At 38.7% G+C, this 18578-nt stretch overlaps 2 protein-coding genes across 5 annotated transcripts; both read left to right on the top strand.

Annotated features, from left to right (window-relative positions):
* Nucleotides 1-126: 126 nt before the first annotated feature.
* LOC119895946 (serine protease FAM111A-like) lies at nucleotides 127-3848 on the top strand. 2 transcript variants are annotated; one of them, XR_005443135.1, is made up of 5 exons: nucleotides 127-270; nucleotides 612-710; nucleotides 861-929; nucleotides 1186-3223; nucleotides 3306-3848. XR_005443135.1 is itself a non-coding variant. In XM_038709367.1 (4 exons), the coding sequence occupies exons 2-4, from the start codon at nucleotides 663-665 to the stop codon at nucleotides 3106-3108; spliced, it is 2040 nt and encodes a 679-aa protein (XP_038565295.1). In that variant the 5' UTR covers nucleotides 127-270; nucleotides 612-662; the 3' UTR covers nucleotides 3109-3848. The 2 variants fall into 2 exon arrangements, 1 of the variants encoding a protein (XP_038565295.1); XM_038709367.1 differs by having other exon boundaries at nucleotides 1186-3848.
* Nucleotides 3849-6688: 2840 nt separating this feature from the next.
* Nucleotides 6689-9784, top strand: LOC119895230 (DNA-directed RNA polymerase III subunit RPC9-like). 3 transcript variants are annotated; one of them, XM_038708188.1, is made up of 6 exons: nucleotides 6689-6757; nucleotides 7922-7958; nucleotides 8070-8168; nucleotides 8284-8378; nucleotides 8548-8605; nucleotides 9111-9784. In XM_038708188.1, the coding sequence occupies exons 1-6, from the start codon at nucleotides 6750-6752 to the stop codon at nucleotides 9255-9257; spliced, it is 444 nt and encodes a 147-aa protein (XP_038564116.1). In that variant the 5' UTR covers nucleotides 6689-6749; the 3' UTR covers nucleotides 9258-9784. The 3 variants fall into 3 exon arrangements, with proteins under 3 accessions (XP_038564116.1, XP_038564118.1, XP_038564117.1); XM_038708190.1 differs by having other exon boundaries at nucleotides 6725-6744; XM_038708189.1 differs by lacking the exon at nucleotides 6689-6757 and adding an exon at nucleotides 6777-6794.
* The last annotated feature ends 8794 nt before the right edge of the window (nucleotides 9785-18578 follow it).

Genomic DNA, 18578 nt, shown 5'->3' with positions numbered 1-18578 from the left:
TAAAATACTGATGTTCTCAACTAAAGAAATTTTAATAAACTGCTCCCAACGCCTTTCCCTTTCCACTCAGCCCTCACTGAACACTAGTCTGCGGTGTGTCACCATGGAAGGCGATCCACAGAGCTTGTCGTCCGTCGTGCACCCACTATTGTGCACCCCCTTCGTCACGATATTTATTACGACAGAAGAGGTGGGGCGTGAAAAAGGCGGAAAACTGTTATTAGTCACAGACAAGGAAGCGTCGAAGTGTCTTTTGTTCGCAAGTTTTTGGTAAGTTCATGTTAAAATACCTTCAACTGCTCCGTTTTGGCTAAAGATGAGACTGTTAAGTTATCTGTGGTCCGTATTGAGTAATGATGTCGCTGAATAACTAGATAACTTGTTGACTAAGACTTCATTTGACTGCTATGTTAACAAAGTGAGTACGTGAATATGATAAATATATTCACGTTCAATAAAACAAACGAAAAGAGTCATGGCCACCACATTTGTTGTGTTATTAGAGAAGTGAATCACAATAAATGTAATATTGATATGCATGCACCAAGTGTTGATTCCATGTGTACTGTAAGTCATTATAAATTGATAAATTTTCTTGCCTTTTCTTCTAGATCAGATACTAAATCACCTTATTTTAGAGTTAAAACGTCTCGTTAAGAAAAATGGAACCAAATCCCAAAATTAATGGACCACTGGACAAGTTTTTCACGGTACCAATCTTCTCATGTCTACTGATTTATATGGGTTCAGCAATTTCATCTAGCTCTGTGCCTCTTATCAAGGAAATCACATGTCAAAAGTCTTGGATGCATTCTGTAATACATTGCTTTTAATAATTAATTAATAATTCTGTCTGTCAGATCAAGAAAGAAAGAGACAACCAGGATGGGCAAAGCAGTCAGCCTCCTAATACACAACCTGTTGCAGAGGTTTGTCATGTTATTTTATATCTATGTTGATACATTAAAGTTAAATAGCAGTGTATCCTACAGAATTAGATTCTATTTGTGGGGGTGGGAGGAATTAACATTTTATCCACGTTATTTTGATCCTCTACAAATAAAAAAGATTTTATACACTTTAAATAGTAAAAAAGGCAACTTCTTATTTTCTTTTTGTTAGTTTGTTTTACTTGAGTATTGCCTTTTGTACTGTTTTGAAATCTTAATTGTGTTTCATTCCCAGGAAAAGGAGCCACATGAAACCCATTCTTTCGAGTGGTGCTCAGGTGACAAGAGACCCACAAACATTACCTGCGATGAAGCAGGAACTGTTGAGGTCGTGCTGATGAGAAGTCTGCAGTTTAGAGAAATTGCAGAAAAGAACAAGAACAAAGAGCTTGTTATTGTAAGAGATGGAAAAGCTATTAGTTCACACTTTCCATGCAACTTAATTGCTTCTAATGAACGTCTGACTGTCAAGTACATTAAAGCTGTAGATAAGCTGAAGCAATCAGTTACTGGTCCTATACGTCTCCAGAGAAAGAGGCCATCTGGCAAGATTGTGATGTTTCATTTACTGACAAAGGGAGGTAAAAATGTTGTGAAAATCATGAGAAACCCAGAACTAAAAAAAGTAATTCAGGAAATTACTGTATACGCATACAAAGGGGAAAAGGTGAAGCAAGCTCTAAAAAGAGATGGTCGTTTACTGAATATCATATTCAAAAAGAACTGTGTGCTTTCTCAAATGAAAACTGAAGTAACCACGGAAATGTCCAATCTTGTTGATGATCTTGATGGCAAAACTTTCCAGATCATACTGCTCAATAAGTCCAGTCCCCCAGAGAGTCAGCCTGGCAGTCTTGATGATGCTGACATGATACAAAATGAATCTCAGAGATCTGACTCTGATGGAAACCAAGATCCTCCACAGCAGTCCACCTCGACTGAGTCAGTGAAAGACAACGAGCCAAAAGAGAAGCCAAATGGTAATATTTCACCAGGCAACATGGTATGTGAAATACCTCATTCAGAAACATTGCAGCGTCACCTGTCTTCACAATTTAAAGATTGGGTGAAAGGGATGAAAACTCAGCCAGGTCTGAAGCTTTCTCGTATCCAGAATCTCTTCCGTGTGGAGTTTGGAAAGAGTGATGAGACCTGCAGGGAAGTGAAAACAATGAAGAAGCTGATGGAGCTCAGTAATTCTGTTTGCCAAGTGAGAACAAAGGGAAGGCCAGAAGGAAGTGGCTTTCTCCTATTTGACAGGTTTGTCCTCACAAATGGCCACGTAGTTAAAAACATTTATAATGAGAGTACAGAGCAGCTCACTGAGAGGCTCACTGTCCATTTCTCTTTTGAAAGTCTAGACCAGATGGAAGAATCGGCAGCAGAAGTGGAAGAGCTTGTTGGCTTTGAACACTATCTCGATAATTCAGGGCACGAGTATGACTGGGCTTTGTTGAAGCTTGGTGCCGATCAGATGTTGCCTGATTGTCTGTTAAAACACTTTGGATTCATTCCACCAAGAGGTGGAATTTGCATTATTGGGCATCCTTATGGCGGTGTGAAAAAGATAGATCCATGCGTGATTATTCAGACTGCGAACCGCAACCAGGTTTTGGAGAGGCATTACCTTGAAAATCCTCAGGGCGTTCAGGTGGAAGGCAGTCATTACAATCGTTCACCCGGGCCCATTCAGTTGCTTACCAATGAGTTTTTTCCGCATGTGGCAAAATCTGTTGAACAAAGGAGACAGGCTCTGACTTATGAGTCTTGTTTTTACTTTGGCTCATCTGGCTCTCCTGTCTTCGATGAGCACTGTAATGTTGTTGCCATGCATTCAGGGGGATTTGCCTACAAGAATGCAAGGGGTCAAAGCCAGAGTGTCATAGAGTTTGGCCATCCTTTGTCCGTCATTCTCGAACGCATCATTGTCCAGATAGTGGAAAGGGAGAAGTTTGACGTGTTGAAGGCATACCTCACTTGTGATTATTCACATCAGCAAAACATGATGACCGGATTGAAGAGACTGGTTGAGAGCAGAAATCCCACCTCGTTTAAAAATGCAGTCAACAATTCGGTGGTCACAAATGATGAGAGTTTGAAGAAGTTCTTTCAATTCCTCTCTCAGACAGAGGAGCCTGTCCCAATGGACACTGATTGACTGTACAGTTACAAATACAACTGGTGACAGGAGACAGTTAAAGCTTTTTCAGCAGTGAGCAACAAAGGCTATCGTGTTTTATTTATCAGGAAACTTTGGTGTGTGTGCAGGGGCTTTGTCGAAAGATGTCATACAAACCATGTTTTATTCATTTAAGCATAATCAGTTTTAGGATAGAGGTGACTATGTTTTCTCAACATTCATTTTTAGCCACATGTATCCATAAATGCTAATTTTGTCCATACTGTATTATTATTTCAACAAATGTCAAATGATTTCTTAAAACTATCTGTAACTTATATTTGTGTGCACTGGTTGAATTTCCAGATACAGATACATCTGTGTTGGGGTAAACGTCATCAGAAAAGTAACAAGAAATTGCAGCGCAGCAGTGCCAAAGATACAGTTACATGTTTGGGGCAATACAGAAACCTTATTGAGAAACATTACATAGTTTGTTCACCAAAAAGCCCTGACTGTTAAGTGTCTTGTTCAGTACATATCATGTTCACAAAGGAGTCAGAAATGTTTGTTTTTTATATAGAGTATCAGATTTCATACCTGATTTTTACCTGTTTATCTTCTGTCTTTAAGCTGTTTTTAAGAAAATCACATTTGAGATATATATATATATTTTTAAAAGAACTGTACAAGATTGGATATTGCAATATTCTGTCATTGTGTTCATACCTTACATAAGGTCATAATAATAAACATTTAATAATAACGATTTATCGATATTCATTAGTGATTTTATTTATTTTTTCATATTTGTGTTTTGATTGCGGCACGATGGCCCGGGAGATAGGACTGTGGCCTCACAGCAAGAAGGCTCCATGTTCTCTGTTTGAACAGAGGAGGGGGTCTACGCCACCACTTATCCCCCACTTACAATGCTGTCCTTTCATCACTTCCCAGGAAACTCAACAAACGTAACCTATTGGCCTCAGGTGAAGATGCCAACGATGGTCATTCAGTCTTGGCCACCGGTAGTCTTAATGACTGTAACGACTGTCGTTACAGCAACCAGGAACACTAAAGAACCAGCGGTATCAATGACCCTGGCAAACGACCCCACTGAGGTTAAATAGCTGAGTTTCCCTGCCAGTCAGTCACAACTGAAGAAGTCCTTTGGATGAGGGACGAAACGTCTTCCAGTAGCTTCAACCAAGTCCAGTTGCCCTTGAATTAAACCTTCGTTGGATAACTATAACCTGGATGACTGAGAATCTTCATAGACATAGACTGTATGGTTTGGGATGGGAGGGTGAGCCAGTCGCTCCGATCTCCTGTCCCTGAAGACTCCAGCTAGCAACAGTAAACATCCTCTACTATGCCACAACAAAACTCATAACACTATTAACTGTCTCATTTTGATGTTGCTAAATTGTAATGTCGTGTCTACTTATAATAATATAACAACGAAACTATGGGAATATGAACCAAGTAGCTAATGAATTATATACAAGTCAGAGGTGAATGTTGTTGTTCAACCACTTTAATGTTACAAAAAATGGGGCTTCCTAATCCCACAGTTGGTTTGATGCCAATACATGTTTGGTATGGTCCCAGCTAACATTAGATAACATGTTAACAAGCTTTTTCCAGAAGCTTGTTTAAATTGTTAAATTTTATTGCCTGCATGGATATAAGTTTTGCTCATTAAAGACATGTGACAGGGCATCATGCAAAACTTTATTATGCATGAGGAGGAGAGTGATGACCAGCTTACATTTGTTGTTTATATTGTTGTATTTAAGTGTTAAGTACAAGTGAATCACAATTAATGTCAAATAGCTGTGGATAAGTCCTGTGAACATTGTGGAGGATTACAAATACCTGGGAGTGCACATGGACAATAAACTTGACTGGGCCAAGAACACTCGAGCCCTTTACAGGAAGGGCCGTCTCTATTTTCTGAGGAGGCTGAGGTCCTTCAACATCTGCCGGACAATGCTGAGGATGTTTTATGAGTCTGTGGTCAGTGCTTGTGGCTGTTTGCTGTTGCATGCCGGGGCAGCAGGCTGAGGGTAGCGGAAGCTGACAGACTCAACAAACTGATCTGCAATGCCAGTGATGCTGTGGGCGTGGAGCTGGACTCTCTGTCGGTGGTGTCAGAGAGGAGGAACTGTCCAAACTACATGTCATCTTAGACAATATCTCCCACCCACTCCATGACGTGCTGCTCAAACACAGGAGCACTTTCAGTGCAAGACTCATCCCCCCAGAGAGCAACAAAGACTGCCGTGTTTTATTTGTCAGGATACTTTCATTGTTAAACACCTACAGAGTGCAGGGTTTGGTCGAAAGATATACAAACCATGTTTTATATTATGTTAATCAGTTTTAGGATAAAAGTAACTCTGTTTTCAATAGTAATTTTCAGCCCCATGTTTGTATTTCTAAATGCTAATCTTTATGCATATGTATTATATTATTTCAGCAATAATTTCTTAAAGCTGTCTGTAAATTATATTTGTTGGTTGGATTTCCAAAAGAGCCCAACTGATCAATAAAATGGCCAATTAGAGATACATCTGTGTTGGGGTAAATGTGATCAGAAAAGTAACAAGAAAATGCAGCGCAGCTGTTTACTGTTTTATTTATTTTATATTATTTATTTGATGAACTTTTTAAAATTAATTAGGCAAATTAATTGATTATTTAAACACACACTTTTGATATTTTATTTATTTTATTTGTTTATTTAATGAACTGTATGAATTTAATTTTTCTTTTCTTTTCTTTTGTATTATCTTTTAATGCAATATTGTTCTTTTGACATTCATGCCAGTAAATTGAAATTACAGCATGTTTGGGGCAATATAGAAAGATTGTTGAGAAACATTACATAGCTTGTCCACCAGAGAGCCCTGACTGTAGGGTCTCTGGTTCAGAACATATAATGTTCACACTTGTGTAATTGCAGCATTTAAGGAGTCTTTATCAGAAATGTTTATCTTTATACAAAAGAAGAGAATATCAGATTTTATACCTGATTTCTGTTTATCTTAAAACTGTCTTAAAACGGTTTTTATGAAAATCACATTTGAGATTTTAATTAAATTTTTGTTTGTGATTTACATTTTAAAACAATTGTACAACATTGGATATTGAAATATTCTGTCATACTGTCGTTGTGTTGATACCTTATATGAGGTCATAATAAAACATTTTTCATTTTTAAATGAGAATCTATAACCTTGGAAATCTGTATGTATGTGCCACTTTATGGAATACAGGTGATACGTGATCATGAAAGTAGACATATTTGTAAGCCCTAATCCAACACAGGAACATATTTGAATGTTCAATTGCCAAATTTGTTATGCACGCAGCATGCTTATAACAAAATAATTATTCTTGATCAAATTTACAGTAGTTTGATAATGATGTACTAGTTTTATACAGCAAAAATGCATTTGGTCTTCTGACAGAAGCATTAAGAAACAAATGTGTCACGTGAAAAAAGACTGAAAAACAAGTAGTTGGATATAAGCAAGGCCACACAAAGCGAGGACATGAAGAATGTTTTTTTATTTTAAACATAGAGTTGCACTTGCTTCCGGCGGAACATTTCACCCGGACTACATTTTCCACACGGGCACAGATACTGCGGACCGAACGACTCACCAGGTGAAATGGAAGTGTAAGAATAAAAATAAAAAATAAAAAGTTTTTTAACAGTGAGTTACTTAATTGTCTGCTTTATATTGTTTAGTTGAACTGTAGATAATCGTGTTGGTTGAAAATACTACAGCGATGTCTTTGCGCAGTTTCCAGTTAATTTATTGATCAGGATGTTACAAACTGAGTGTAGTGACAGCTGGATTTAGATACATTTTTAAGTCTCGGTCAGTGCTGTCGAAAAACACAAAATTACAGTCTGTTTAAAGAGTTAATGAGCAGATTCTAATAGCGAATAAGTCAGCTAAGACAGTGGATGCTGTTGATTGCATATTTGGTTAAGTGCTAGAACAGACCCAAAACACTGAGCCTTTTGTTTTGGTGAATTTATGTTTTAGTGTATGGTTTGAATAATTCACTCAGTGTACTTTGCTTGAGAAATAGCATGCGAACTCTTGTTTTGGCTTTATAAAGTAGTGCTGAAACAGTTAGTAGTTAGTAGTTAACATCGACAGAAATATAATTGTCAACATAAATGCGTAATTGATGAACCATTTAAGTCATTTACAGGAATCTTTGTACCACTTTCTCAAATGTGAGGATTTCCTAGGTTTTTCTCCTGATAATTGAGATAAAATTTTAATATGTTTGGATTTTGGACCCTAGGTACTTGTGGGAAATTGTAATGGGTGTTTTTTAACATTAAAAAGATTAGTTGATAATGAAAAAAATGTTTTGCTACAGTGAAGCATTTGGCATGTTTCCAGATCTACTGTACAAAGTACATAGTAGTGAAAAACAAATGTAATGTGGTTCACAAAATTAAACTTTTTAAAATAGTTTTACATTAAATAAAAACACGACATACATTCTTTTCAGTGCCTTCAGCCACCCTTTATGTTGCCCTATGTGCTCATCTATATCACAACTACCTCATTTAACTCTTATCATAAACACTTTTCTCACTTTTTTTAAACTAAAATAATCTAAACTCAATGGTCCACCATCCATGTTTTGGACCTTTCAGCCACATATTGCAGTCTTCATTCAGTCACTGAAGACTAAGATTTGTTTAAAAGCAACAAAAGCTAGTAAGTTAACTTTTGAGCGTAGAATATTTGGCTACATATACACTTTCCAAAGGTCAAGAATAAAGCTTAAATATAACTTATTTTCTTCTTTTCAGGAAAAATGCTAACTCTGCTATGCTCAGTAACTATGAGGTAAGGTAATGTGTTATGTCCCTCTGTTTTACATTAAATCGCTTTGTACTGTCTGGTCAAGAGATGACAATTATTTAGTGTGTCAATTCATATTTTTCTGTTGTTTCTCAGGTGTTCAAACTCCTCACAGACCTGAAGGAACAGAGGAAGGAAAGCGGGAAGAACAAACACAGCACCGGGCAGCAGAACCTCAACACCATCATGTATGAGGTCGGCACACAGCCTCTCACTCTCTTCACTATCTTAAACCTGCTCTGTGAGCCTCTTGTTCACGTTGACATTTTTACAACAGCATGCCCACAGTTTCATCTGCATTTCCACACAGACGCTGAAGCACCTGTCAAAGACGCCCTGCAGCAGGCAGAGTCCAGAGATCGTCAAAGATTTCCTCACCACCATGATGCCTCACAAACTCACAAAGTCAGTAAGATCCAACAGAGACATATATTTTATATTCATGGTTTTATTTGTCATTAGGAATAGATTAAATCAGATGCACCATATTTATTTAAGATAAACACATTCTGTGCACCGTATGTTGAGTACAGAAAGTCAGTATATATACTCGCTGATATTTTTCCCCCATCAGGGCAGAAAAACTGCAGCTCTTGAACCACCGGCCACAAACAGCTGTGGAAATTCAGCTGGTGAGTGGTTTATTCAACTGTCATCAATTACTATTATTACAGTTTACCTCTCATCTGTTTCCTTTATTCACTACTGGTGTACATTTCGGGTACATGATTGTTGTTTCACACATATATTGTGGTAGAAATGAACCGATTCTTTTTATCCCACACACATAACACAAAAAGTCCCAAATCAACAATGAACTGATCCTACTAACAAGTATTGTACGTATAAAACAATAAAAAAACGTTTTTCCTTAATTAAGATGAACATCCACTGTAGTTTACTTTGAGTCCCACACACAAGTCCTGCTCCTGGAAATACTCATTAGAGCACCATATGAGTATTAATTCGCAGACACGATTGGTCTCCGACAAATACTCTATTCATCCTTATTTCAGTAACATTTGCTAAAAAGTACAGTGCCCAGCTGTTTAGTAAATTACTCAAATGAAATAATAATAATACAAAAAAATAAACAATTGTTGGTGAAGATTTCTTTAATGTTCTGTTTGTGTTCAGATGGTGGAAGAGAGTGAGGAGCGTTTATCAGAGCAGCAGATTGAGGAGCTCATCCAGACAGTCGCAGACATCCTACCTGGTGACCCGGAGCAGGAAAACACAGCTGCAGCCGATGCAGAGATAGATGAAGCCGGTGAAGAGTCGTGATGCAATGACAGGCCAGGAATGAGCCATAGGTGGAGAACTGGAGTGAAGGCTATGATTACTACAGAAGTGGACTGGTTACTTTTACCTGCACCATTTTGCATCACTGCTTGAAATGAACATGCTGAGAAGGGATGCACAATGGCTGCCTGGCTGTGGCCAGAAGGACCTCAGACAAATTTAATGAATGGAATAAAATAAGCAGAATGCTTCTCATTTGCATTTAGGCATATAAATACAACTGGATTCAAATGAAACACGCACACCCTTTCATAAGTGCAAGTTTTTGAACAGTGAGACACAGACGTAATATGATTGGTCTAACTTGTATTTCAGATGATGTTCATGCAGGGACGGTCTGCTATCATTTTTCTCTCATAAATTTTCTCTCATAAATGTATGACTATAGTATGACTATTTTACATAGAACTACCATTTCTTTAACCAAAAAGTTAAGATACAGCAGATTATGATATAAATATCAACATTTAATGCTGTAAGTAAAAATTTTAATAAATCTCTTTAAAGTGCGAGAATAAATCCAAAATTGTAATCCTAACCCTTAAGAAAAGGGGGGTCAGTGCACATGTGTGGCGTAGCACGTGTGTGTGTGTGGTAAAAGAGGAAGAGAGGCACCACTACTTGAAATAGACCTGTGGGGAACCACAACTCGGCACAAGACTGGTGAATGGCAAGCAAGTTAGCCTACTGAAAAGCAGGTAGACTCATGGCACGTCGACTAAATGCAGTAAATGTAACGTTATGTAAGGAGCATGGAGTAGTTCAACCTGCAGCTGATAAAAATATTACAGTAACGTTGCCGTGGGAGTTTAGTTGAGTTTCAAGCATGGTGTGTGAAGCCATCTCCCTGTCTGTCTATAGCGTCTGTCACACTGCCTTTTTTTTTGGTACCTGTATTCTGCCAATATGCCGGCTCGCTGCACTATCTCAGCCAGGAACGTTTAAGTAACAGAGCCTGAACATGTCTGAAGGAAAGCCACAGCTGGCATGCCGGTGTTTCCGTGTTAACTGCAGGATCTCTGTATGAAAGCGGTTATGTTTCGGATTATGCTCACTCATGAGCACGTACCTGGTTGCAATCTTAAAACCACACCACTAGTGGCTGCTGAAAACTAAAGATTGCACCTTTTAATAACTAAATATTCAAGTCAGAGCCAATGCACAGGCATTAATGAACATGGACACTGTAGTTTACTTTGAGTCAGTAACCTAAAATTCCTGCTCCAAATGTGTATTAAAGTTGCACAACAATTGCTCTGTTCACTCCAGTTTGAGTGTTCAGATGGTGGAAGAGAGTGCCCTACCCTTCTGATTTGCATTTAGGCATATACATACAACTGGATTTAAATCAAACACGCACACGCTTTCATAAGAACAGGTTATTGGACAGTGAGTCAAGGATGCCTTGTTTTGCATCTGACTGGTCTAATTTGTATTCCACCTCAGATAATGTTTTGCAGGGACAGTCTGCTATTAACCTGGTATATTTTTGGTTTCTGACTTAATTTTAGTCGTGAGTTTCTAACATGGTGCATTTTTGCTGCTTGTATGATTTACCAAGCTGTAATATAAATCAGCCGTGCAATTGAACTTGGTGCAGCACTAACATAAGGTCACAACACAAGGTATTATTAAAGTGGATACGGCATGTAATAACAAAGAAAGTTGTCCTTCGTAAGCTGTATCACAGATGACAGGAAGGGGGAGTACAGAAATCTAATTGAGAGCTTCATTGGTTGGTGTGATTGCAACCATCTCCAGCTCAACACAGGAACAACCATGGAGCTGGTGGTGGACTTCTGTTGCAGCAAGATGCCCCACACCCCCAGTCATGGTAAGTGGGGAGGGGATGGTGGAACAACAAACTGGTCAAGCTGGTGAAGGCCAGCTCAGTGGTGGGGATGGAATTTGGCACTGTGGTGACTGAAAGGAGGATGAGAGGGAAGCTGAAAGCCATCATGAACAACTCCTCTCATCCTCTCTATGTTGAGTTGACGCAGGAGCACTTTCAGCCACAGATTCATCCAGCCATGTGCCTCATAGCGCCCAGAAGGCTCTCTTATACCAACTGCCATCAGACTCCACAACACTACAGCTCCAAACATGTCCACTGATGGAGTCTTTTTGACTGCACAATGTGCTTATATTTTATACATTTGATCCTCAGGATCACAGATTCTAATTGTATTTTGTTGATTATTGATTCTAATTTAATCCCCATGCTGCTATGCCAATTTGAATTCCCCCCATGGGGATCAATAAAAGAACATTTCTATCTCAATACATTAGTATACATTAGTTGCTGTAATTTTGACATTTTAGGAGATTGTCTTAGACTCTTCTTTCGAGCTTCCAGTTAGTGTATCACATCAGTTTCCTCTACATTCTTAGTACTTTGTCAGGGCAAAATACTGAAACAAAGTGAAAGTCGTGGACACTGATTTTGTACCAGCACATCGAGAACCCCAAGTGACCCCCAGCCATCGGTGGATCTTGGAAGTGAGCACATCTCTGAAACCCCATAACAGAGTAAATGTCCAGTCCCTCTATATCGAAAAATTATTTTACCCACCTATCCATTCACACATTCATAAGTAAACAAAACCATGTAGGCCTACTCATGCACAAAGCTTGCTGAATTATACACAATCATTTTTAAGAGTCCTCTTTGGTCTGTGGTAACGTGATGAGCATGTCATCAGCACCTACTTAACACACAAACGACTGAACACATAGACCTACTAATAAAATTAAAATTTTGTTGCACTCCTAAACATGTTTCCTACTTTTTCTGGTCAAAGCAGGCAACCGGCCCAGGGACTCCATACACCTCTGGGACCTTAAAAGGACTCAGTGTACTGTGTGTCCATTGTGTGAATTTATTTAATTAAAAATCTGTTTGCAAACATGGACTACTAAAGCACACCGACTGACAAGATGAAATCTGTAAGGTGGTTTGTGCTTCATAACCTTATTTTGAGACCCTGTTTATTTTGTTTCATGCTTACATTAATATGTTTTACCCTACAGCAAACCTTTGGCCAGGTCTTAGAAAAGCTGTACACATTGTACAGAGAGTGGGATGAACAGGTGTTAATAGGGGCCTATCAAGCTGGCCATGACTTTTTCAGACTGTGTCTTCTCCATGCAGCAAATAAGGATGTGCTATCTGCTCAGTGTTGGTTTTACAGTGTCCATCCACTCTTTTTAATAGCTTGGCCAAGTTGCCATAAATCAAGCTAAGAGATATATTATGTTGTAAGTAAAATACCTGTAGTCATATATCAGGGAAAAGTAAGTCAATTATTCTAAATTATTTTATTATGCACTTTTTATCAGATCAATACTTGTCCTATTTCATACATATTTATTTAATTATCGATGTATCTCATTAAGCTACTTTTTCATCAATTTCTGTGTTTATTTTATGTTTGATTAATTATTGTTTGACAGGTTTACTAATGTCATTTGGCCACAGAGACATGCCATACTAAAAAAGTTACCAAAGTCAGTTTTACTAATGAAAAGGTGGGTAAATTAAATCTGAGCTCTTGCTCTCGGGAGCAAACGAATCGATGAAGTTGTCACAGTTGGCTCTATGTCCCCTTTTCTGACTCCCAAGAACTGCCATTCTCTAGCTCTCCACCAGATGTCCTCGGACTTTCCCTCCTTTCACTATCACCTGACTGCCACACACTTTCTTAGGGGGCTTTCAGACCTGAAAGTCCGCACCAAGGACGAACCAAAGTTCATGTTTTTATACATTTTGATACATTCGGTCAGATTTGGTTTGGTTTCACGCTGCAATTCTGCGACCACACTAAAGGACTTTACATGACACACTTGCTTCCTGAAGTTCCTGTCGTCATCATCTATGTGGGCTGCGTCTCCTTATACTTGACATTGATTGGTTTATTAAACAGTTCAGCGGGTATCTTTGAGAAGAATGAATGAATATAAAATGAACATATACATATTTGCCACTGTATTATTATTATGACATTACTACCTGCAGCACCAACTATACTGAAAGCTAGTTCAAATTCGCAATTAAACGTCCTTGTGTGAACATTATAATCAGCCATCTAGTTACCAGGCCTACCCTGCCCACTCCTTACATGCAGCTAATTTCTCCATCAGCCACTCAGCACAGACACGTTCACTTCTCTTTTTCATTGTCAGTTCATCCTGTTTGCGGATTTCTGCGCATAGGTTGAATTTGGGTAATCTGTGACGTTTTTAGCAATTTTGATTTATGCGACTTATTCAGATATCTATCTGGGCTAACACATTAGACCTTTCTGAAATCCTCCTAAGGTGTTTTCTAACCACAATAGAAGAAATAATTTAGATACACACATATTAGTGTTGTTAGTGCCCCAAAAAATCGGAGAGGAATTTGATAACCTACAGTTGTGGTCAAAATTTTATATACACTTTTAAAGAACACGTATGGATTATCAGTTTCCAATATTTACTACAACTCTTATCTTTTTGTGATGGAATCATTTAAGCACATACTTCTTTGTCACAAAAGCAATCATGAATCTTTATTCTTTTATGAATTTATTATGGGTCTTGTGAAAATGTGACCAAATCTATTGGGTCAAAAATATACATACAGCAATGTTAATATTTGGTTAAATGTCCCTTGGCCATTTTCACCTCAATTAGGCGCTTTTGGTAGCCGTCACCATGCTTGACAGTAGGTATGGTGTTCTTGGGGTTTAAGGCTTCACCTTCTCTCCTCTAAACATATCTCTGATCATGTGGCCATATAGCTCAATTTTTATTTTGTCTGACCACAGAACTTTCCTCCAGAGGGCCTTCTCTTTGTCCATGTGATCAGCAGCAATCTTCAGCCGAGCCTTAAGGTGCTGTTTCTGGAGCAAGGTCTTCCTTCTTGCACGGCAGCCTCTCAGCCCATGCCGATGTACACACTTAACTGTGGACAGTGACACTTGTGTTCCAGCAGCTTCTTATTCATCGCAGACCTGCTTTTGGTGGTTGTTGGCTGGGTTCCTGACCATCCTGACCAATTTTCTCTCAGCAGCAGTCTTTAGCTTGTGTTTTCTTCCTGATCGTGGCAGTGACACAACTGTGCCATGCACAAACAATTGTTGAAATGGCTCCAAGTGACTTTCCTGACTTGATTCGCTTTTTCAGATCTGTGCTGAGCTCCTTTACACTTTCCCGTGGTATCAAACGAGCCCTATTTAAATGGACTCACAGAAGCCACCAGTTGTAATCAATCACAAGAAGTTAAACAATCCATGTCACAAAGCAAATTTGATTAACACAACTTTCTACATGGCTAAAATTGATCATTTAAGTTGCTGTAAGTACCAAATTACCAGAATTCACCTATGGAAAAGTATGGAATTTGATTTTAGTATTTTTCAGGCTTTGATAAATAGGCTAGCCTATGGAAAACTTCAGCAGGACTATTTTGTTTTCATTTATGTAAAATATCAAGGTCGTAGGAATAGCCTAGGGACATATCCCTATGTCAAGCCCAATATCCAGCAATTTCTGAATTGTCCATAGCAAAACTTTTGATCAAAACATTCAAATTGAATCACTATTGACTGTCTGTGTCTAGTGAGTGTATTTGGTACACAGACAGTTAACAGTCAGCTGCAAAATAAGGAGAGAATAATGCCAAAAGGAACTGTAGTCTGTCAACTAAAATGGAGTAGCCTATTTGAGCTTTGTGAGAATAAAAGTAATGTGAGTCTTATCCGAGTCAGATGTGCCCCCAGGGTATGCGTAGCTTGCGCTTTCAAAATCTTTGCACTCTCATCTCTTGTTACTGTAAGAGAACTATGTAGTTCTTTGTCAACTACCAGTGAAGAAGTGAAGGTAAAAAGCGACCGACATATTCTCTTCTTTTATTTCTCCTCTGCTGAACAAAAGTTACTGTAATGTTAGCTTTTAGACACATCAAAGCTGCATGGGGGGAATTTACATAGGCCAGACTGAGTTTATCTGTAGGCTGTGACTTAAATGCTACCCAGCTGCTTATGTAAACGTGTGATACTATATAATACTATATCTAATTCCTCTCTCTCTTAGATAAGTTTGCAGGTCCAAAGAATGCTATTTAATTACACTAAATACTGTTACTGTATTGTAGATTGGTTCAATCAGTGTGATTTTGCTCTGTAGTTTGGCTTGCATACAAACATACATTATGTAAGCTGTTAAGGATCATATTTAAAGTGGCTACTGTGAATTTAATAAGCTGATGGTGCAAGAAATAAAATGAGTAACGATTACTATATATATGGATACATGTATGTATGATTATTCTTATTTTATTATTTTCCTGTATGTGTGTCTGTGGGTATATGCTCATGTATATCATACATCATGTACATGTATATCCTATACATTTAGGCAACATCTACATTTTAAATTAATTTATTACAGCCAATGAATGCATAAAGTTAAGTTGGTCAGAATATAGCAAATATAATATCATGAAATAATTTAGTTTAGTTTAAATTTGCCTTAGTGCCTAGACCTGCCAACAAATACCTGTTGTTAGAAGAAAACTAAACACATTTCCTTAGACCTGTAGACCACTACTGACCTCAGAAAGCTGCCCTGCCAATCTCCTGCTTCTCTCTCCTAAAATATCATCAATATCCATCTGGTCAATGAATTGAAGCATATACCAGTACAACAGCATTAAAAGGGACGCTATGTCATTTAGTTTTCACTGGCAACAACATTCTACGAGGATGTAGGGAAGGGCGAAAGCAGTCACCCTACCTGGATTTGAACCCGGGTCTACAGGGTACCAAACATGCAACATTGCATTTTTTTATTTTTATTATTTGGGGGGGCTTAGGACCATGTTGGGGTAGCTTCAGCCCCCCGTAAAATAGGCCTAACGACGTCCATGTGTGTAAGAGCACGGGCCAGAGCAAGCTTGATGAAGTATTGTGCGTGACTGAACAGTTGCAGAGCTGCCTCTACACCATACTGTCAATACTCTACGCCTGTAGCCTCCGTCACAGCTTGTTAAACAGCTCTGCCTTATAACTACCATATTCAGACATATGTGACTAGTTTGAAAGAAAGAATAGTATAATATTATTTATTCAATATGTTAAGGGAAAATAATACAACTAGGCTTTAGTTGGCACCAGTAAATTTACTTCCTCGACAGAGGAGCTCTGTCCAACTTTAGGAGTAGGAGTGTGGACTGAACAGTCACAAAATGTATTTGTTTGAGCTACATTACTTAGATACAATCTTCTTGCAATTATTTGGCAACATAATGGTACATAGTCATAATGTGCAGCCCATTTTCATCCTACGATGTCACATGCAGACATCTTTGGTAAAGTGCTTGCATTTCACGTCCTGGGATGAGAACATGTTGAAATATGACATCCATGTTAACAGTTGGTTTTTGTGAAAAGGTGTGATAAAGAGGGGGATATTTATTTTTAAGTTTATATACATGTTTAGTAAACTTTAAGACTTGTCTTCTGTAAGCATGTCTCCTATATGCATTCCCTGATGACAGCAAGATAATAATTTATCAGTTAAGGCACTATTTGCCTATGCGTCACCTGCCATTGTGAAAAGAAAGCATTCATTGAGATTAAAAGAACAGAAGGAAGGTTTTTCTCTGTAAAAGATATCAAACATGGGTTGTGACTGTCTTTTCTGCGTTTTGTGTGTGATTTTTATTTGTGTGAATTATTTTACATTTACTCATTTGGCGCTTTTATGCAAAGCGACTTACATTTGAGAAACAACATACAAGCATCAACAAAGCATCAAATACAGCACAAGAACAACAACTGACAATACATACTAGTAAGAGCAATAAATACTAGTAAGAGCTAATAGCACATATCGCATCTATGGGGTAAATACCTAGGGATAGAAGTAACAGTTAACAAAAAAGTGCAATCAATACAAGATAATTGTAAGGGGATATAAGAAGAAGAGCACAGGAAGTGCATGTTAGAGGTTAGGAGTTAGAGGTGTTATAAGAGGAAATGTTCTCAGAAGAGATGAGTTTTGAAAAGCTTCTTGAAGTTAGAGAGGGACGCCCCTCCCACGATGGTGTGTGGTACCTAATTCCACCATCATGGTGTCACAGATGAGAACAGCCGGGATTGGGATTGCTTTGTGTGAAGGGATGGCAGAGCCAGGCGGCATTCGTTGGAGGAGCGTAGTGGCCGAGAAGGAACGTAAACTTTTATTATGGAGTTTAGGTAGATGGGTGCAGACCCAGCAGTCACTCTGTATGCAAGCATTAGTGACTTGAATCTGATTCTGGAGGCCACAGGGAGCCAGTGGAGGTCACACAGTAGTAGAGTGACACGAGTCCTTTTGGGCTGATCAAAAACCAGACGTGTTGCGGCGCTCTGAACCATTTGTAAGGGTTTCACCGCACAAGCTGGAAGACCTGCTAGGAGGGCATTGCAATAGTCGATGCGAGAGATAACCATGGCCTGTACCAGAACCTGGGTGGCATACTGAGTGAGGTAGGGCCTGATTTTCCTTATGTTATATAGAGCAAAGCGGCACCCTGGTTGGAGTGATTTCTGAGGAGCCAATTTGTAGTCTGATCTTATGGTGGATCGATTGCATGAGAGATGGAGGGAGACATGTTTAACGACTGCTACATGGCAGGTTTTCCTGTGCCGTGTTCACACACTGGGAACTGACCAGGGCAGGAACAGAATGGTTGATTTTGAGTGAATTAGAGAATTGGCTAGTTATAGCCGCCACTTTGCCGGTGATGAAGGCAGCAAAAGGTATCAGCAGACAAGTTTGTAGGTGGTGGAGGTGGAGGAGGATTTAGTAGCGCTTTTAAAGTGGAAAATAATTCCCTTGAGTCAGTGGCAATGCTAACTCTGTCATTATAGAACGCAGTTTTGGCAGCACTGATGCTTGTTGAGAAGGAGGATAGGAGCAAATGGTAGGCCTTAAGGTAGGCAGGGTCTTTGGTTTTGCGCCATTTTCTTTCAGCGGCTCTAAGATCAGTACGGAGCCCACGGATAAATGAATAAGAGGAGAAATTCTTATATCGTCTTGTTTTTAAAATTGTGACACATACTATATCTGGTCTTTATGCATTTGAAATTAGAACATATTACACAATCATAGTTTGTTAAATCTACATGAGATGTTTTGTTATTTTACTTGATATTTTTTATTAATTTGTGACTACAGCAAAGGGGTGTTGCAACTACTGGCAGGAAGTGTACACTGCTCATAAAAAAAGAGGAAGGATATGAGGGGAGAATGTAAGAACCAATCAATCTGATGGCT

Source organism: Micropterus salmoides, unplaced genomic scaffold (genome assembly GCF_014851395.1).
Source record: "Micropterus salmoides isolate LMB-PRFRI ecotype aquatic unplaced genomic scaffold, ASM1485139v1 Ms_hic_scaffold_9, whole genome shotgun sequence".
NCBI lineage: Eukaryota > Metazoa > Chordata > Actinopteri > Centrarchiformes > Centrarchidae > Micropterus > Micropterus salmoides.
Note: the sequence above shows the minus strand (reverse complement) of the source record. Positions and strands in the feature narration are given on the sequence as shown.